The sequence below is a fragment of the Carcharodon carcharias genome, chromosome 17 (assembly GCF_017639515.1).
Source record: "Carcharodon carcharias isolate sCarCar2 chromosome 17, sCarCar2.pri, whole genome shotgun sequence".
Classification (NCBI taxonomy): domain Eukaryota; kingdom Metazoa; phylum Chordata; class Chondrichthyes; order Lamniformes; family Lamnidae; genus Carcharodon; species Carcharodon carcharias.
Genome location: NC_054483.1, coordinates 38,465,227 through 38,487,312, shown reverse-complemented (window position 1 = coordinate 38,487,312; position 22,086 = coordinate 38,465,227). Strand labels below are relative to the sequence as shown.

General features: G+C 43.2%; 1 protein-coding gene across 3 annotated transcripts in view; it reads right to left on the bottom strand.

Moving 5' to 3' along the window:
- tspan15 (tetraspanin 15) overlaps window positions 1–22,086 on the bottom strand; it is a 218,495-nt gene that overhangs the window by 124,713 nt on the left and 71,696 nt on the right. Inside the window, exons 3-5 of one of the 3 annotated variants that reach the window (XM_041209469.1) lie at window positions 16,529–16,603; window positions 15,199–15,270; window positions 13,346–13,441 (exon numbers count right to left, since the gene is read on the bottom strand). In XM_041209469.1, coding sequence (XP_041065403.1) covers window positions 13,346–13,441; window positions 15,199–15,270; window positions 16,529–16,603 — 243 coding nt within the window. The remainder of the gene's footprint in view (window positions 1–13,345; window positions 13,442–15,198; window positions 15,271–16,528; window positions 16,604–22,086) is intronic. The other 2 variants (XM_041209470.1, XM_041209471.1) reach the window with 2 other exon arrangements.

Genomic DNA, 22,086 nt, shown 5'->3' with positions numbered 1-22,086 from the left:
AAATAATGGAAATAGGTGGGAAAAGAAAAATCTATATAAATTATTGGAAAAAACAAAAGAGAGGGGGAAGAAACAGAAAGGGGATGGAGGAGGGACTTCAAGATCTAAAGTTGTTGAATTCAATATTCAGTTCAGAAGGCTGTAAAGTGCCTAGTTGGAAGATGAGGTGCTGTTCCTCCAGTTTGCGTTAAGTTTCACTGGAACAATGCAGCAAGCCAAGGGATTGTTCAGGCAAGAGAGCAGGGCGGAGTGTTATAATGGCAAGCGACAGGGAAGTTTGGGTCATTCTTGCGGACAGACCGCAGGTGTTCTGCAAAGCGGTCGCCCAGTTTGCGTTTGGTCTCTCCAACGTAGAGGAGGCCGCATTGGGAGCAACCAATGCAGTAGACTAAGTTGGGGGAAATGCAAGTGAAATGCTTCACTTGAAAGGAGTGTTTGGGCCCTTGGACGGTGAGGACAGAGGAAGTGAAGGGGCAGGTGTTGCATCGTTTGCGTATGCATGGGGAGGTGCTGTAGGTGGGGGTTGAGGAGTAGGGGGTGATGGAGGAGTGGACCAGGGTGTCCCGGATGGTACGATCCCTACGGAATGCCACCAGGGGAGTGAAGGGAAGATGTATTTGGTGGTGGCATCATGCTGCAGTTGGCAGAAATGGCAGAGGATGATCCTTTGAATGTTGAGGCTGGTGGGGTGATAAGTGAGGACATGTTTCTGGGAGGGAAGAGAAGGCGTGAGGGCGGATATGCGGGAGATGGGCCAGACATGGTTGAGGGCCCTGTCAACGACCGTGGGTGGAAAACCTCGGTTAAGGAAGAAGGACGACATGTCAGAGGAACTGTTTTTGGAGGTAACATCATCAGAACAGATGCAACGGAGGCGAAGGAACTGAGAGAATGGGATGGAGTCCTTACAGGAAGCGGGGTGTGAGGAGCTGAAGTCGAGGTAGCTGTGGGAGTTGGTAGGCTTGTAATGGATATTGGTGGACAGTCTATCACCAGAAATTGAGACAGTGAGGTTAAGGAAGGGAAGGGAAGTGTCAGAGATGGACCATGTGAAAATGATGGAGATTGGAAGCAAAATTAATAAATTTTTCCAGGTCCCGACGAGAGCATGAAGCAGCACCGAAGTAATCATTGATGTACCGGAGAAAGAGTTGTGGAAGGGGGCCTGAGTAGGACTGGTACAAGGAATGTTCCACATAGCCCATAAAGAGACAGGCATAGCTGGGGCCCACGCAGGTACCCATAGCCACATCTTTTACTTGGAGGAAGTGAGAGGAGTTAAACGAGAAATTGTTCAGTGTGAGAACAAGTTCAGCCAGACAGATGAGAATAGTGGTGGATGGGGATTGTTCAGGTCTCTTTTCGAGGAAGAAGCTAAGGGCCCTCAGACCATCCTGGTGGAGGATGGAGGTGTAGAGGGATTGGATGTCCATGGTGAAGAGGAGGCGGTTGGGGCCAGGGAACTGGAAATTGTTGATGTGACTAAGGTGTCAGAGGAATCACGGATGTAGGCGGGAAGGGACTGGACAAGGGGAGAGAGAAGGGAGTCAAGATAATGAGAAGTGAGTTCCGTGGGGCAGGAACAGGCTGACATGATCGGTCTGCCGGGACAGTCATGTTTGTGGATTTTGGGTAGGAGGTAGAAGCGGGCCGTCCGAGGTTGGGCGACTATCAGGTTGGAAGCTATGGGAGGAAGATCTCCAGAGCAGATGAGGTCAGTGACAGTTCTGGATACAATGGCTTGATGTTCAGTGGTGGGGTCATGGTCCAGGGAGAGGTAGGAGGAAGTGTCTGCGAGTTGACGCTCAGCCTCCGCGAGGTAGAGGTCAGTGCGCCAGACAACAACAGCACCACCCTTGTCAGCGGGTTTGAGGACAATGTTAGGGTTAGACCTGAGAGAACGGAATGCAGTAAGTTCAGAGAGAGAGAGATTAGAATGGGTGAGAGGAGCACAGAAATTGACACGACTAATGTCATGCCGACAGTTCTCAGTGAAAACATCAAGAGAAGGTAAGAATCCAGAGGGAGGGGTCCAGGTGGAGGGAGAATATTGTAGGTGGGTAAAAGGATCTGTTGAACAGGGAGAGGACTCCTGCCCAAAGAAGTGAGTATGGAGACGAAGGCGGCGGAAGAAGAGTTCAGCATCGTGCCGAGCCCGAAATTCATTGAGATGAGGGCGTAAGGGTATGATACTAAGTTTTTTGCTGAGCACTGAACGTTCAGCATCGGAGAGGGGAAGGTCAGGGGGTATAGTGAATACATGGCTGGGGCTGGGATTAGAAAATGGGGTGGGAACGGAGGGACGGGCAGGGGTGGAGGGTCCTTGATCGGTGTTGGTGTCGATAAGTGGTTGGAGCTTGCGTTCCTTAGCACTTGAGAGAAAGAGAAAAAGTTTCTTGTTGAGGCGTCAGATGAGATGAAGAATAAAATGAAACTGGGGGCACGTGCAGCTTTGAAAAAGGGTACAATGGTGCTGCTGGAGGAAGAGGTCGAGTGTGTTCATATGGCGGCGCATGGCACTGAATGTGGATCTCAGAATGCGACGGGAACAGCAGTCTGAGAAACATTTTATGTCCCAGAGATACCTGTAATCCTGGGTGGGTTCGAAACATGAGGGATGGAATTTCAGTTGAAATCCACGTGGGGTAAGTCGGAGACGGAGACAGTCACTGAGAAAGGAAATATGGCTGTGAAAGCGGGTTTTAGTAAACACCTTGTCAAACACCAGGAGAGAAATGGAAAGCAATGAAGGTGAACAAGGCAAAAGAGAGATACGGAAATCCTGTCAGAGAGAAGAGCAGTACTTTTTCAAGGTAGGCATTTCTTGAAGAGAAGTGGCATTCAATTAAACATAGAGATAAAAACAAAAAACTGCAGATGCTGGGAATTCAAAACAAAAACAGAATTACCTGGAAAAGCTCAGCAGGTCTAGTAGCATCGGCGGAGAAGAACAAAGTTGACGTTTCAAGTCCTCATGATCCTTCAACAGAACTGAGTAAAATTAGGAGAGGGGTGAAATATAAGCTGGTTTAAGGTGGGGCGGGGACGGGGTTGGGGGGGGAGAGATGTGTGGGGGCGGGGGGGTGGTTGTAGGGACAAGCAAGCAGCGATAGGAGCAGATAATCAAAAGATGTCACAGACAAAAGAACAAAGAGGTGTTGAAGGTGGTGATATTATCTAAAAGAATGTGCTAATTAAGAATGGATGGCAGCATACACAAGGTACAGCTCTAGTGGGGGTGGGCTGAAATAAGACTAAGGGCATAAAAGGTATAGATTTAAAAATAATGGGAATAGGTGGGAAAAGAAAAATCTATATAAATTATTGGAAAAAACAAAAGGGAGGGGGAAGAAACGGAAAGGGGGTGGGGATGGAGGAGGGAGGTCAAGATCTAAAGTTGTTGAATTCAAGTCCGGAAGGCTGTAAAGTGCCTAGTCGGAAGATGAGGTGCTGTTCCTCCAGTTTGCTTTGAGCTTCACTGGAATAATGCAGCAAGCCAAGGACAGACATGTGGGCAAGAGAGCAGGGTGGAGTGTTAAAATGGCAAGCGACAGGGAGGTTTGGGTCATTCTTGCGGACAGACCCAGTTTACGTTTGGTCTCTCCAATGTAGAGGAGACCGCATGGGGAGCAACGAATGCAGTACATTAGGTTGGGGGAAATGCAAGTGAAATGCTGCTTCACTTGAAAGGAGTGTTTGGGCCCTTGGACGGTGAGGAGAGAGGAAGTGAAGGGGCAGGTGTTGCATCTTTTGCATATGCATGAGGAGGTGCCGTAGGTGGGGGTTGAGAACTAGGGGGTGATGGAGGAGTGGACTAGGGTGTCCCGGAGGGAACGATCCCTACGGAATGCCGCCGGTGGGGTGGGGGGTGGGGGTGGGGGGGGGGGGTGGTGGTTGTTGAAGGGAAGATGTGTCAGAGGAATCACGGATGTAGGTGGGAAGGGACTGGACAAGGGGAGAGAGAAGGGAGTCAAGAAAACGAGAAGTGAGTTCCGTGGGGCAGAAACAGGCTGACACGATTGGTTTGCCGGGACAGTCCTGTTTGTGGATTTTGGGTACGAGGTAGAAGTGAACTCATTTCTCGTTATCTTAACTCCCTTCTCTCTCCCCTTGTCCAGTCCCTTCCCACCTACATCCGTGATTCCTCTGACACCTTATGTCACATCAATAATTTCCAGTTCCCTGGCCCCAACTGCTACCTCTTCACCATGGACGTCCAAACCCTCTACACCTCCATCCCCCACCAGGATGGTCCGAGGGCCCTTAGCTTTTTCCTCGAACAGAGGCCCAAACAATCCCCATCCGTCTGGCTGAACTTGTTCTCACACTGAACAATTTCTCCTTCAACTCGGCTAACTTTCTCCAAATAAAAGGTGTGGCTATGGGTACCAGCATGGGCCCCTGCTATGCCTGTCTCTTTATGGGGTATGTGGAACATTCCTTGTTCCAGTCCTACTCTGGCCCCCTCCCACAACTCTTTCTCCGGTACATCAATGATTACTTCGGTACTGCTTCATGCTCTCGTCGGGACCTGGAAAAATTTATTAATTTTGCTTCCAATCTCCACCCCTCCATCATTTTCACATGGTCCATCTCTGACACTTCCCTTCCCTTCCTTGACTTCTCTGTCTCAATTTCTGGTGATAGCCTGTCCACCAATATCCATTACAAGCCTACTGACTCCCACAGCTACCTCGACTACAGCTCCTCACACCCCGCTTCATGTAAGGACTCCATCCCATTCTCTCAGTTCCTTCGCCTCCGTCGCATCTGTTCTGATGATGCTATCTTCAAAAACAGTTCCTCTGACATGTCCTCCTTCTTCCTTAACCACGGTCGTTGACAGGGCCCTCAACTGTGTCCGGCCCATCTCCTGCGCATCAGCCCTCACACCTTCTCCTCCCTCCCAGAAACATGATAGGGTCCCCCTTGTCCTCACTTATCAGCCCACCAGCCTCCACATTCAAAGGATCATCCTCCGCCATTTCCGCCAACTGCAGCATGATGCCGCCACCAAACACATCTTCCCTTCACCCTCCTGGTGGCATTCCGTAGGGATCGTTCCCTCCGGGACACCATGGTCCACTCCTCCATCACCCCCTACTCCTCAAGCCCCAACTACGGCACCTCCCCATGCATACGCAAAAGATGCAACACCTGCCCCTTCACTTCCTCTGTCCTCACCGTCCAAGGGCCCAAACACTCCTTTCAAGTGAAGCAGCATTTCACTTGCATTTCTCCCAACTTAGTCTACTGCATTCGTTGCTCCCCATGCGGTCTCTTCTACATTGGAGAGACCAAACGCAAACTGGGCGACGCTTTGCAGAACACCTGCGGTCTGTCCGCAAGTATGATCCAAACTTCCCTGTTGCTTGCCATTTTAACACTCCACCCTGCTCTCTTGCCCACATGTCTGTCCTTGGCATGCTGCATTATTCCAGTGAAGCTCAAAGCAAACTGGAGGAACAGCACCTCATCTTCCAACTAGGCACTTTACAGCCTTCCAGACTGAATATTGAATTCAACAACTTTAGATCTTGAACTCCCTCCTCCATCCCCACCCCCTTTCCGTTTCTTCCCCCTCCCTTTTGTTTTTTCCAATAATTTATATAGATTTTTCTTTTCCCACCTATTTCCATTATTTTTAAATCTATACCTTTTATGCCCTTAGTCTTATTTCAGCCCACCCCCACTAGAGCTGTACCTTGTGTGTCCTGCCATCCATTCTTAGTTAGCACATTCTTTTAGATAATATCACCACCTTCACCACCTCTTTGTTCTTTTGTCTGTGACATCTTTTGATTATCTGCTCCTATCGCTGCTTGCTTGTCCCTACAACCACCCCCACCCCCGCACTTCTCCCCGCCCCCCCCCACCAAAAACCTTAAACCAGCTTATATTTCACCCCTCTCCTAATTTTACTCAGTTCTGTTGAAGGGTCATGAGGACTCGAAACGTCAACATTTTTCTTCTCCGCCGAGCTGCCAGACCTGCTCAGTTTTTCCAGGTAATTCTGTTTTTGTTTTGGATTTCCAGCATCCGCAGTTTTTTGTTTTTAGTCTATCATCAGTATTTGAGACAGAGAGGTCAAGGAAGGAAAGAGAAGTTTCAGTGATGGACCATGTGAAAATGATGGACGGGTGGAAATTGGAAGCAAAATTAATAAATTTTTCCAGGTCCAGACGAGAGCATGAACCAGCACCAAAGCAGTCATCAATGTACCGGAGAAAGAGGGTTGTGGGAGGGAGCCTGAGTAGGACTGGAACAAGGAATGTTGCACATACTTCATAAAGAGACAGGCATAACTGGGGCCATGCGGGTACCCAAGGCCACACCTTTTATTTGGAGGAAGTGAGACTAGTTTAAGGAGAAATTGTTTAGTGAGAGAACAAGTTCAGCCAGACGGAGGAGAGTAGTGGTGGATGGGGATTGTTCAGGCCTCTGTTCGAGGAAGAAGCTGAGAGCCCTCAGACCATCCCGGTGGGGGATGGAGGTGTAGAGGGATTGGATGTCCATGGTAAAGAGGAGGCGGTTGGGGCCAGGGAACTGGAAGTTGTTATGATATAGGGCATCAGAGGAATCGCGAATGTAATTGGGAAGAGACTGCACAAGGGGAGAGAGAATGGAGTCAAGATAGCAAGGAATGAGTTCCGTGGGGCAGAAACAGGCTGACATGATCGGTCTGCCAGGACAGTCCTGTTTGTGGATTTTGGGTAGGAGGTAGAAGCGGGCCATCAGAGGTTGGGCAACTATCAGGTTGGAAGCTGTGGAGGGAAGATCTCCATAGGAGATGGGGTCAGTGACAGTTCTGGAAACAATGGCTTGATGTTTAGTGGTGGGGTCATGGTCCAGGGGGAGGTAGGAGGAAGTGTCTGCGAGTTGACACTCAGCCTCTGCACCACCCTTGTCAGCAGGTTTGATAACAAAGTTAGGGTTGGATCTGAGAGAACAGAGTGCGGCAAGTTCAGAAAGAGGCAGGTTAGAGTGGGTGAGAGGAGCAAAGAAATTGAGACGACTGATGTCACGCCGACAGTTCTCAATGAAAAGATCAAGAGCAGGTAAGAATTCAGAGGGAGGGGTCCAGGTAGAAGGAGAATATTGGAGCGGGTAAAAGGATCTGACCTCTTGAGCTTTCCCTGATTTTAATTGCTCCACCTGAGCTGCCTTGGTCCTAAACTCTCGAATTCCATCCTTAAATATCTCCACCTCTCTTGCTTTTTTCCTTTAAACTTATCTCTTTGTTTAAGCTTTTGGCCATTTGCCCCAATATTGCCTGATGTGACACATCTAATTCAAGTTTAAATTACGGAACAAATGTATGGCACAGCTTTCTAACTTAGCTTCAGTATTTTGGGAAAAAAGCACCTCAACAGAAAAAGAGAAGCCAACAGAATAATAGAGACCTGGCTCATGCTGCTCTCCCAATCCAGCTCCAACTCTGGGTTTATCTTAACTAAGATGCAGCATGCATATTTGAGCTCATCATCTTACATGATGGGAAGACGGTAGCATTGTGCTAATGTCACTGGTCTAGTAATCCAGTGACCCAAGCTAAGGCTCTGGGGACACGAGTTCAAAGCCCACCATGGCAGCTGGTGGAATTGAAAGCTAGTCTTGCTAATGGTGACCATGACAGCTATCATCGATTTTCATAAAAACCCATCTGGTTCACTAATATCCTTTAGAGAAGGAAATCTGTCATCATTAACTGGTCTGGCCTACATGTGACTCCAGAACCACAGCAATGTGGTTGACTCTTAACTGCCCTCTGAAATGGCCTAACAAGCCACTCAGTTCAAGGGTGATTAGGGATGAGTAACAAATATTGATTGTGCCAGTGATGCCCACATCACACCGAAGAATAAAAAAAATGAACAAACCCAGAATTTTACATTCAAGTAGGAATGACTGCGGGACATTAAAACAGACACTAGTAGATATTCTGTGGTATTGTTCATAGTGAATTGGAGGATTTTGTAATATTAGTTGAATACAGAGCACATTGCTCAGAGGAAAGCTACAGGGTTGAGAAAACAAATGTAGGGATAGAAAAGATAAAACAGCTCAGTAAAAGTGCAAAACCTTTTGGCAGCCTGGTGGAATAGAAAATTATTTATTTTAGAATTAAAACTTCAAGGCAGAAGTTTACTCAAAATGGTCTCTGGAAATCATTGATAAATGAATTAAAACAAATTAAACATCTAGACAGAAACAGAAAAAGTTGGAAACATACAGTAGGCCAATCAATATCTGCTCAGAGAACTGGCAGTTGACAATTTGACCTATAATCTTTTTTTGAAACAGAAGAATAAAAGATGACAGAACAGAGGTGTTTGGCAAGATATTCTCCAAGTCCGTGTTTGGTCTCCTGAGTATAGAGCAGAACACACCAAAGTAAATATATAAATAGCACATTTAATTCAAGGAAGTGAACATAAATTAATGTTTCACGTGGACAGTGTGCTTGGAAAGCATGAATGGACAGGAAAGTGTAAAGGCAAGAGAGCATGCAGTTAGGGTGGTGAAAGAGTATTGCAAAGGGAAACATTTTTCAAGGAAATAGAGAGAGATGGGGACAAGAAGGAGATTGGCTTTGGGATGATGTTGTAGGTGGCAGAAATAGCAGAAAGTGACCTGGCGAATGCAAAGGCTGGGTGGTATGGAAAGGTAAGGAACAGGGGTACAATGTCGTGCTTGTGAGAGGTGTGGGCTTGGGCATTCAGAGTTTATTGCAAATCATGACTCCCACACTTATCTGGGGTATAGTTTTTCTCACCAACTTCCTGTACAGACTCCATTGTAAAAATTCCAGTTTCCCTGCCAACATTGCATCTGCTCTCCTAACTCTACTTTCTCTGTCAGAGGTTCTGAAGTGACATACAGCAGGTGGGCACTGTCAGCATGATTGAGTGTTGGTAGAAATCATTTTAGAAAGAAAATTAAGCCATAGTTATGAAACAGGGTATCGGGGTCATTTGAGACCTCAGGGAATGGCCATTCTTGCCTTTTTGCGAGTCACCCAAGGCCCAGCTAAAGATCCCACAGTCAGGGTTATAAGTTATGGTTAACAGTATAACCCATGAGTTTTCGGTGGTGATGTAAGAAGAGCCAGAACCCTAAGCTAAAGGACAATATTTCCCACTTTTACCTTTCATAACTATTATAAAACCAGCTACACTAGTATACCCATCTGGAAGATCAGCATTTGAAGCATCATTAAAAATGACTAGCTTCATGTACTTTGCATCATCGTGAAGAATTTTAGCACAATCACAACTTACCTTGGCTTGGTCACTGAACTCATTTTTGATCAACTTCCACAAAGGGTTATGGTTGAATTTCGACTCAATAGAAGCTTTTCAATTTCAAATAAGGTGACCCTGCAGCATCTCTATGATTTACACTGTGCTGATGATTGCACATTTGTGGTCCACAGTGCAAACAACACTCAGGCCACCTTCAACCTCTTCAACTCTGCACACAAAAGGGTTGGTCTCTCACTGAACATCAGCAAGAACACAACCCTCCACCAGCCCTCTTCCAGGCAAGCACCAACGACTCCAGCTATTTTAATTGACTGCATGACTTTAGACTCTTCTCCATATCTTGGCAGCTACCTTTTCCAAACGGAAGTGGAGTCACAGCAGAGAATCCGTTGTATCAGCGCAGTCTTCCAAAAATTGCACAGCCAGGTCTTCGATAACAGATATCCATAAGAGGATAAAGGCTTTAATTTACAATCCTGTTGTTGTCACCACCCTTCCAGACGTCCGTGAGAATTGGGTCAGCTACCAAAGGCACCTCCAGGAGAGTTTCTACCAGCAACGTCACCACAAAGTCAAGTTGGAAGACAGACGAACAAAATCCAGCATCCTAACCAAAGAAAATTCTTCCAGCATTGCAACCACAATCATGCAAAATCAGTTCCACTGGTCTGGACATTGCATCTTTTTGCTTCCTCTTTTCGCAACTTAAGGATGGCATCCAATATCAAGGAGGACAGGTAAAACATTTGAAAGATACTCTGAAGGCCTCCTTGAAAAGTGAGCAAATTGACATTGGTGTGTGGGAGGAGCTTGCCATTAATGTGCCGCTCTGGAGAAGTGACGAATACAGGAAGAGAGAAGCAGAACCCTGGCTCGAGAATCCCCCTTCCTCAGGGTAACTCCTGTCCTCTCTACCTAAAGACCTGAGGCTCAAGGATTGGTCTGCTGAGTCACCTGAGGACACACAAATCATGAGGCCTGGCAGATGTCATCCTTGTTTCAAAGAACTAATGAGGACAATGTTAGATCACCTTAGGATAACCTATGTATGCACTCCTTATCCAGATTTAACTTTCTTAATTTTATTTGCTTTCAAAACATTCTCTATTTTTCAGGTGTTTCATCCTAGTACTAAACTCCAGTGCATCAAACAATACATCTGAAAAATGAGCAGAAATGCAGCTTTTGTGTCGATTGACCAAAACTCATGAATATGTGGACCAAAAAGTTAAAAGGATTTTTAGGATTACTTTTCCAGCTGTGTGAGAGTCCACTCTAACATCTGTAATACCCAGTCGCTCTTCAATACACCTCATTTCAGTCTCATAAGTCCCACCTGCAAAGACCTTTATAGTAGAAATCCACCTACGTGACAAAGCGAGTTGACCCTTATCTGGCATCTTTGAATAAACTCAAAAAACTCTTCAATTTTCTAAATCCCTTTGTTTTGCTTTTATTAGCTTAGCCTCCAGTTTATTTACAGACGCCAAAACTTCATAATCCTGAGGGCTTCTGCTCCTAGTTCTGTTACGTGACTGCTCTGTGGCCTTTCATAGAATGGTTACAGAACAGGAGGTGGTCATTTGGCCCATTGTGGCTATGTTGGCTCTCATGGCCCCCACCATCTCCCCATAGCATTGCACATTTTTCCCTTTCAGATAATAAATCCAATACCCTCCCCATTGAACTTACCTCCATCACAATTTCAGGAAGTGCATTCCTGATTCTAAATACTTGCTGCATAAAAGGATTTTCCTTATGGCAACATTGCTTTTGCCAATTAGTGAAATCTGTGCACTCTGGTTCTCAATTCTTCCAGTTTCTCCCTACCTACTCTGTCCAGACCTCTATTTCATTATCTAATCTATTCAAGCTACTGCCACTGCTTAATGTTTGTCTAGACAACTACTGTGAGATCTCCCTCTTGCATTATTGAGGGTTCTTCCTCCAGTTCTCTATTTTTCTGATGCAAGAATCATTTCCAGACTTGCACTGTTCTTTCTTACTTTCCACTCTTTCACCTCAATCTGCCAGTCTTTTCTTGGTCTTCATCCTGAACATTCAAACACTATGCAAACTTACTTGCCAGTAGTTCCTCCTGCACATCCCGCAATTGTCATATCCTTCCATTCATTAAGCCCCACTGGAATCCATGTCACTCGAGTACCCACTCTAAATAGTTGGCCTGTGGATGTGATAGCTGTCATGTGCATCAAGATCACTCACGTTACCACTACCTAGTAACCTTGTACGTTCTCTCTTTTCAGGTAGCATTCCAATTCCCTTTTGAATACCTCGATCGAACCTGTCTCTACCACCCCTTCAGGGAATTCATTTGAGACTCCAATCACCCTCAAAAATTTTTCCTCACAACAGTTACTCCTTTTGCCAATTATTTTGAATCTGTGCCCTCTAGTTCTTGATGTTCTCTTGAGTGGGAACAGTTTCTCACTATTTACCCTGTCCATACTCCTCAGGATCTTGAATCTCCTCTCAGCCTTCTTTGCTCCAAGGAAAACAGTCTGAATCTTTCCAATCTATCCTCATAGCTCCAGTTCTTCATCCAGGAATTGTTCTTGTGAATCTCCTCTTACTCTCTCCAATGGCTTCACATCCTTCCTCAAGTATGGCGCCCAGAACTGGACACAGTATTCCAGATGAGGCCTAACTAGTGTCTTATACAAGTTCAATATGGCCTCCTTACTCTTGTACTCAATGCCCTTATTAATAAAGCCTAAGATATTATACGCTTTATTAACAGGTCTCACTACATACCCTGCCATCTTCAATTATATATGTCCATATACACCAAGGTCCCTCTGTGTCTGCACCTCCTTTAGAGGCTCTCCCTTTATTTTATACTGTACTGCCTTATCATCACAACCTATTACCTAATCATGGCCTTTCCATTCCCTATGGCCCTCTCTTTTATAGTATATCAAATCAATGATGAAACACTTTAGGAGTACATTTTAAAGGCAAATAAAACATTTAAAAATTAAATCTGAGAAAATACATACTTAAGTTCCCATCTTTAGGTGACCCAAAGAGCATGAAACCAATGCTATGAAATGCTGCTTCACATGTTAATCATCCTGATGGTTATCCCAGTGCAGCTGGTTTCATAAAATTTCTTACTGATATGAATAGGAAATCTTTTCCTTCAGCTTGGGAAGCTAAGAAAATAAAATTGATTGTTAAAAATATTCTGTCTGCTGGTTCACGGGCTCTTGTCACGGGATTCTATTTGTCAGCATACATGTGGAAACTGATGTGCTTTCACCAACATGTAGATGAGAAACAGCAGGGAGCCAAGGATTGATCCTTGGAGGACACCAGAGGTAATGGTGCAATAGGTGGAAGAGATACCATTGCAGGTGATCCTTTGGCTATGATTAGTTAGATAGTAATGGAACGGGATGGTTTTGTCAACTGTGTCAAAGGCGGCAGACAGATTGAGAAGAATGAAGAGGAATAGTGCATCTTTGTAGCAGTCATAAAGTCGCCAATGATGTCCTACATAACAGCCATTTAGGTACTGTGGCATAGGAGGAAATCTGATTGAAGGGAGCCAAACATGTTCTGGGAAATATGAGTGCAGATTTGGGAGGCAACACCCCACTCAAGAACTTTGGAGAAAGGAGATTGCATTGGGGCAATAATTTACATGCACAGAGGAATCAAAGATTTTTTTCTTGAGGAAAGGGTGATGACAGCAGATTTGAAGGAGAGGAGGACAGAATCTGAGGAGAGCGAGCTACTTACAATGTCAGCTAACATAAAGCCAGGAAGGGCAGTCGGGTGGTCAGTATTTTGTTGGGAATATGGTTGAGAGGTGGTGAACAGGAGAAAGAAACAGATACAGACTCATGATGGAGTGCTCTCAGTTAATTGAGTGCATGACTCTGGTATATTCAAACTGTAATTATAAAAATACATTGTCAAACCAAGGAACCTGCTGCATTTGTAGTTTGCTCTGGACATAAACTCATAAGAACAATAATGACAGCTGAATAAACAATGTTAGCTCAAAATTTCGACATATGTCACTGAACCAAAATTTTAAAAAATCCACAAACCTCCTCTTGGACAAAATCCATTATGTTCTTGAAATCCAGATCATCATAATAATGTGTAATGCCTTTACGGATGTTTTCATTTATAAAGTCTAATGTCTGGAAAACAAATGACAAAGTTAAACCAGCAACACAAACCTTGAAGGTCAGCCCAAGCAACTACAGATAAGCAGACTGAATATAATGATCGTTAAAGGTGTAATTCACACAGACTGACCTCAATAGTTATGCAGTTATATACCAGTCAAAAACTATAAGACTAAAAATGAAGTACCATGATACAAAATAAGAAAAATCACAACCATACTTTCACCTGAACCAGCTTGTGCAGATGTCTGCAGAAAAACAGATATGGAGTTTCAATAGTAATTCACTGTGTTAAGTGCTTCGAGATGACTAATGACATAATAAGGTGCTATATAAATCTAGCACTGTCACTTTTATTTGTTATATTGTACTCAAACTTGCTTTCAGCTCTGTTAAACAGCATTCAAATGCTGACAACTTCCTCATATCTACTAAAAAACAGATTGTTCTGATGTATAAGTGTAGAATAAACCATGTGATAAACATACCCTCCACCCACCTCTGGAATTAAGCAGGTATTACCCATGTTCTGGGTAACACAGGGACTCACGGTTGAATGTGTTGGAATAAAAACAAGGAAGTAATACATGCTTTGATAGAAGTTTACAAAATTATGAGGGGTATAGCAGAGTAAATGCAAGTAGGCTCTTTCCACTTAGATTAGGAGAGATAAACATGAGAGGACATGGCTTTAGGGTGAAAGGGGAAAGGTTTAGGGGGAACATTAGGGGGAACTTCTTCACTCAGAGAATGGTGAGAGTGTGGAACGAGCTACCATCTGATGTGGTAAATGCGAGCTTAATCTTAAGTTTTAAGAATAAATTGGATAGATACATGGATGGGAGAGGTCTGGAGGGTTATGGACTAGGTGCAGGTCAATGGGACTAGCGGAATAATATCTCAGCACAGACTAGAAGGGCCGAATGACCTGTTTTCTGTGCTGTAGTGTTCTATGGTCTTATGGTTCTATATGCATTCCCCAAGAGGGCTGATGAGTCATTTTGGTAAGAAAGTGATGTTTGGAGGTTGAGAGTTCAAAGAATGAAGAAAGGCCTACAAAATAGTGAACCCTTCTGGCTTTCTTCATTCTATATCCTCCACAGCGTTAATTCTTTATTCACATCCCTTCTACTGTAAATTATTTTGGCTCTCATATCTTACGCCATTCTCAAGGGAGAGTCTCACTTTCTCAAGCCTTTGATCATGTCAACTCTTGCCTGGTAATCTAAGTAAACTTTCAGGAAATTATCCTCAGGAAATGGGACTTCAGACTGCCTGTTTTAAATGGCTGGAATTTATCCATAACTTCTCTCCGGTCTTCTAGCACGTTACAAGATCATTTCAGACATTGTTACAAGTTTAAAAAAATCAAGCAAATCTATTAAACAATGAGCGACCAAATCATACAATTATCCAGTTACACCACATCTCCTGGGGGTGTTTGTAAATGCTGTATGTCTAGTTTACATTAACAGTTTCCAAATGTCAACATAGGTATTTATAATGGGAAAAAAATGAGTGCATGCTGACATGAAATTTTTAATACATCATAAATTATATCATTGTTTTATTTTTTACCGGTTCGTTATTCGTGTGATAAATTTGTTTCACATTTTAAAAGTCTGGTGTCATACTCTGCCAATTTTAAGAAATGGAGTGAAATCTTGTAGAACCAGAGGGAGTTCACTGCCTAAACCCAATCACTAAATAGGTTTATTCTGTTTTACTAGCTTTATTTGTTTTACCAGGACAAATTACCAAAAATTTACCTTGATCTCAAGGCAATGAAAGACATTCTCAAGGATATAGGAAAGTGAGGCTGTCCTTGGAAGGTGATCTATCTTATGAAAGATGAAATAATCCATGGTTAGGACAATAGAAAAAATCCAACAACATAACACTCACTCATTTCATGGCCTGGGTTTTCATTGAGTCAGGTTGAATCAGGAGCCCTTTAAAAATGGCAGACGGTCCTGATTCCAGGATTTCAGGCTGTCTAGCTCTCAGAAGTGCCTTCAAAGGGTGCAGGCTTGCTTCCTGTCAGAAGCCCACATCCAACAGTCCCGACCTGGCCAGCTCCATTGTGGAGATAGGAATCTCCTACTCCTTTGCAATTCTCATGGAGTCGTGACAGGTTTTTAAAGAGTCATGGTTCACATCCCCTTAAGAGGAGTTGTGAATCCTAGTCTGCATGAGGTTCAAAAGGCACCTCTCATGCCCCCTATGCCAAGCTCTGCCCTTCCACCCAACCTTGTGTCACCTCATGCCCAGCTCTGCCTTTCCACCCACTTCCTCAGGCCTCTCATGTCCCCTATGCTAAGCTCCAGAACCTCCATACCCATTGTACACTTTCTGGAACCAACGGACATTCAAGTGTAAAGTGGCATACGTAAAGATAAAGCTTTGAAAAATTGTAATCCATCAATACATTTCTATTATGAAAAAAAAACTGGACTGCAAGCTAATAAAAGTGTCAATCATCCAGGCCCTTCGAAGTTTCAAAAACCACAAACATTTGAAACCACTTGGCTTATGCCAACAAACATTGTAAAATTGACCATAGATATCAGAGAGCCTGAGCTGTCAATCAAACAACTTTTCCTGAGGGACAGGTGTTCTGTTATTCTAATAGGCGTCCGGGCATCTGAAAGTTGGCACCTTAGACAGTGCAGCAATCTCAGTAGTGCACACAAGTGTCAGCCTGGATTAGGCCTCAAATCTCTGGATTCAGGCTTGAACTCTAAACCTTCTGAGTTGGAGCTATGTCAAGACTTGACAAACAGATCTAAAAGTTGTCATGGGAAGTATGAAATTAAAATAGGATTATGACTTATGTCAATTGATCTTATGATCCATAAGTAAACAGAGTATTTATGCTAGTGTCCATTAACAATACGACTACGCTACGACAAGCTAAATCCAATAATCAGCCAATCTGAATTAAACAATGCAAACATCATCATGTTATAGATTGGGCTGAAAAAGATCATTTGAATTTCAGAACTTTCAAATGAAAATGGACAGTACCCTCATATATATATATATATAGATATATATATATATATATATATATATATACACATATTTGATGAATCTTACCTGATTCCGAAAGATCAATGCCACAACTCCACCGAGCAATTCAAGTATCAGTACAATTGCAAGGGTATATAGAAACTATAAAAAAAAACACACAAAATGATGCTTATTTTTCTCTCACCCTCTTCATCTCAAACTTACTAAAAACGTACCAATATTTTTTTAAAAATTATTATTGGGTTTCCCCAAAAGCTCAGGAAACATATAAACACTGTGGCCCGAATTCCTGTGCAGACGGAGATACTCTCCGTCTTTGCAAAAAAGACTCCGGAGGCCTGAATCAGGAAGTCCTGCACTCAAACCAGTCCCCACCATTTTGATGGTGGGGGGAACTGGAGCTGGTCAAACTTTGCGCATCTGTGATTCATGGAGGCACCGGCACATGGTGAACTGCAGTTAACTTCAGTCTCATCTGACTTTCACTAGGAGGGAGTTGGAAATATGATGTGTGCACATTAGAGTTGATAGGAGAAGATCTCTTTGGAGAGGTAGGGTACCCTTTTGGAGAGGTGAAGTATCCTTTTGAGTATGGCCCTGGAACACCTTTGGGAGAGGTTAGGTGGATCTTGGGACTGTTAAAAACAAACATGAATGTGTGTAAGAAGTGAATAAACTAATTGGAACTGTCAAGCTCAACTGTCAAAGGGAATTGTCAAGCTGTCAAGGCATTTAAATCTCCTTCGCTTTGAATATTTGAAAAAAATTGCAGTGTTGGAAAAAATCAGTGCTTGCTATTTTACGCTATCTGTTGACACAATCCTGAGGGTTGACATTATAGGATTAGTGCTGCATGACTGATTTTGCAACCTATTATCACAGTAGGTTGCCTGTCATCTCTCAGTTTGAGTGGCAGCTCCAAGCACTTAGTCTTTGAAGTGGGACTATGAATACAAATGTTTATTCCTATAAGGGGTTAAAGAAATTTAAATGTAGTGAATGTCTTTTTTAAATCAATGAATGTGTTTTTTTAAATAGTGAACTCATCAATGGACACTTAAATTTATTTAATCATGGGTCCTGAGGTCTGCCCACAGGGGATACTGAGTGAGTTGGCATGAAGGATTAAGTGCACAGGGTGATGAGAGGGGTCATGGATTGGCATGAGTTGGCACTAAGTGGCATAGGGGCTACAAAGGCTATGGGGGTGCATAGAGGGGTATAGGTTAAAATGAAAGATGTAGGGGCCATTGGGGTTTGGTGGTGGGGTGAAGGGGTGATTTTCGTTTCATTTTTTATTCCCATGGTGCCGGAGTACCGAGGTAGGCCTTTTTGCTCAGCCCATCTCCACAACCGACAGCCCCTGTGCTGCCTCCCAACTGTTTCCGGGGGCAGTGGGCCTGACTCCCGCCTTCACCTCGCTCCCTCCCGGAACAAAATTCCAACCACCCAGGGCACATTTTCCCAGGTCAGGTTTGTGGAGCTGGGAATTGTCCCAACTCTGCAAAATTCAGGCCTACGTTATCTGGCACCGAGCCGTGCAAGTTTAGCCCCTGTTATGCATGGGGTTAGTTAATTTAACAGATTACTCTCAGTATCCACAAGAGGAAAAAATTATGGTAAGGTCAAAATGGAATTTAGTTCAATGATATTGTCAGTTATGGTCAATTAAAATTGCCAAAGCTGACATTTTGGTGAATGGCTTCTTGTACAAAGTACAGGAGAGCTGTGAGCACCAGAATGCTTATCTAACACATAAATTTGCATTCAGGGGGTAAGAAAATTGGAATGGAAATATTATACTCCATTACAGCCTAGAAATGACTTGCAACATAATACATTCATGAGACATTTCTTTGTTTACAAGATGGCTTTTTCCCTGAGCTTCATTATCCTTCATTATTTCCATTTCCTTTTCTCCCAGTCTCCTTCCATGAAGTTCCTCTGCCACCAGTGGAACACAATTACAAAGTTCTGCCTTTATTTGTCTTTCTGTTCTTTCAAACTTGTTATCTTTCCTTTACCTTCGCTGAGGATGATGTCTGGAACATAGTGTCTGAATCTCTTATGGCTCAATCATTAGGATGAACAAATCTGTGCTTGGTTGGCTCTGACCCTGTTACTCCACTCAGACCTCAGGCTCTTATGCCTGCCACTGCTTTTCTGCGATAACTGGCTCAGCTGTAAACCCTTATATAAGATCTCTTTATTTATAAGTGAACAGTATTTGCTTCAGAATGTGGAGTACAGAGTGATCGGGGAACTGAGTACTTCGTAAACAGCAGATTCAAAATACACGGGGGCAGGGGGAAAGTTTGTCCTCGAAAGTGCCCAAAAAGTACATGAAGAATCAATTATGGGGGTGACTTTTATCTCATTTGTCACTCCCGTACCTGGGACAGACAGAATCTGTGAGGAGCCGCTCCTCCAATCACAGGTTCTCTCTCTCTCTCGCTGCTCCTCCAGAGACAGAACCTATGGCTGGAGAAGTAGCAAGGGCAGGAGAGAAGGAATTGGTGATTGGAGGAGCTGGAGCAGTTATTCTGGCCCCACTGCTGCGATCATGTTGACGAACACAGATGAGGGAGATGAGGGTAGCAACAAGCTACAGAACTGGCTGTTTTCACAGAGGTGGTCAAACTGTAAGCCAGGGTTATTGTTGGTCGGTTGAAAAGGAACTCTGAAAAGCTACACCATCAGGACTGTCATAACTTAAGGGAGAGATGGTTCATACAAGAGTGATTCCTGATGATAATCATACATGTGAAACTTGGAAGTAAAAACTTTTGTCGGATAGGACTTTTGACCTATCCTGTATGAATAAAGAACAGCATATTGTGGAACTTTGTAGCTACGTAATGCCACATAAGTGTACAGAATGATGCGGATGTTTATGGTTGTGTAAGATGTAAATTTGTTGCATCAACAACTCAAAGTGAAATTGACCTTTTCACTTGAACACACACACACACACACACACGCACGCACGCACGCCCGCACACACTTATTTTTGTCTTTTTTAAAATTGTAAACCAAAACAACAATTGTTATTCATCAGGCATTACTACTTACAAAAGTACCCCAAAATTTAATTTTAACAAATTCATTCTCCAGTTTATTTCAAAGTCCTTTAGAGGATGCAGAGAAACTCAAATAGTTCAGAATGAGGAGGCACTACTTTCTTCATATACTAGAAATTCTGAAACCGGCATATATTCAGAATTCACATATGTGGTTGGAATGTCTCCAACTGTTCTAGTCAAAATACAGTCTTTTGAGACAAGCTGAAACCATGAAGTAGAAACTTCAAGGAACGCATTGAGATATAAAAGATAATCAAATAGGAAAATTTAACATAATTGCAAAATTCAACTGATTTTTAAAAATTTAATTTTATATGTAAACATTTCAGTTACTGAGAAAAGAAATAATAATTTTCTCCAAAGACAAGTTTGAGTGATTCAGCTGTTTTATCAACAAATGAGACAGTTAAATAATGAGATAGAAGTTTTCTATGAAAAAAATATCAACATACATTTTGTCATTATCAACGTCAACATAAATGTGTGGCTGACAGGAATTAAGGTTATTGTGGACAAAAAATGTGCACCATATGTAACAGATTTAATATATATAACTCCTATAGAAGTATACACATATTTCTGTAGGAACAGTCATGGTCTGAGGATTTCCCAAAAGCACTTTATAGCTGATGAAGTATTTTTGAAGTATAGTCAATGCTGTTATGTAAGGAAGTGCAACGGCTAAAATGTACAGGGGAAATGAGATGAATGACCAGATGATCTGTTTTAATGGTGTTGGTTGAGGGATGGGTGTTAGCAAGGACTCTGGAACTCTTCTTCAAAGTGTCATCCAGCAAGAGTGCCGATGCAGTTTTACTTTAACATCTCTTCTGAAGGTTGGCACTTCTGACAGTAAGGTATGCCCACTGAAGTATCAGCATAAATTATGTGGTCAGGTTTCTACACTGGCACTTCAGAGCCCATGACTTGACTAGAAGGTGACAGTACTACCACTGAGTTAAGTCAATTTAAATAGACATAAGAAATAGGAAGACTAAGCCATTCAGCCCCTGTAGCTTAATCTGCCATTCAATAAATATCATATCTGATCTTCAACCTCAGTTTTTTTTTGTTCATTGTTTTTTTTCTTTGTTCTCAGTTGCTGGAAGGTGTAACCATCCCCAAGTGTCTCGATTCCCTCAGTATACAAAAATCTATCAATGTCTGTATTGAATACACTCAACATTTGAGTGTCACAATCCTCTGGGGTACAGAATGCCAAACCATCTGAGTGAAGAAATTTCTCATCTCCTCAGTCTAAAATGGTTGACCCCTTAACCTGAGACTGTGACCCCTAGTTCTAGTCTTCCTAGAATAAATTCTAGGCAATTATAGGGATGGTCTACTTAATGTCTCCTCAAAGGACAATCCCCTCATTCCAGTAAATCTTTGAAGTACTTCCTGTAAGAAAAGTACATTTTTCCTTTGGTAAACTGTACACAGTACTCCAGGTGGGGTCTCACCAAGGCCCTATATAATTGTAGTAAGTTTTTTTTAAACTCTATACACCAATCCATTTTTAATCAGGACTAACATACTTCTGTTTTCCGAATTTCTTGCTGTTAACATGGAATACATGCTAACTTTGTGATTTGTGTAGAAGACCCCGTTCTCCATGAATACCAGTTTCTCATAATTTAAGTTTTTAAAATATTCTTTCACATGTTGTGAGCATTGCTGGCTAGACCAGCATTTATTGCCCATTCCTAACTGTCCTTGAGAAGGTGGTGGTGAAACACTGCAGTCCATGTGGTGTAGCTAAAATGCTGTTGCGAAGGGAGTTCAGGATTTTGACCCAGTGATGGTGAAGAAGTGGCGAGTATAGTTCTAAGTCAGGATGATGAATGGCTTGGAGGGGAACATACATCTGATGTCCTTATCCTTCTAGATGGTAGAGGTCGCAGGTTTGGAAGGTGCAGTCGAAAGAGCCTTGGTGAATTGCTGCAGTGCATCTTGTAGATGGTACACACTGCTGTCACTGCACGGTGGTGGAGGGAGTGAACGTTGAAAGTGGATGGGGTGTAAAAGCAGTCTGCTTTGTCCCCAGATGGTGTTAAGCTTGAGTGTTTTATCCAGGCAAGTGGGGAGTATTCACACTCCTGACTTGTGCCTTGTAGATAGTGGTCAGGCTTTGGGGAAACAGGGGGTGAGTTACTCACAGCAGAATCCTAGTCTCTGACCTGCTCTTGTAGCCACCATATTTATATGGTTGATCCAGTTCAGTTTCTGGTCAATGGCCTTCAGGAGGTTGATAGAGGGAGATTCAGCAATGATAATGCCTTTGAATGTCAAGGGAATATGATTGGATTATCACTCGTTGGAGATGCTCATTGCCTGGCACTTGTGTGGTGAGAATGTTAATTGCCACTTATCAGCCCAAGCCTGGATGTTGTCCAGGTCTTGCTGCACAGATTACTTCAGTATCTGAGAAGTCACGAATGGTGAACATTGTGCAATCATCAGCCAACATCCCCACTTCTGGATCTTTTCCCTGCCCAGATGAAATTACATTGTTTCATAATTTGCCATGGTGAGATTTGA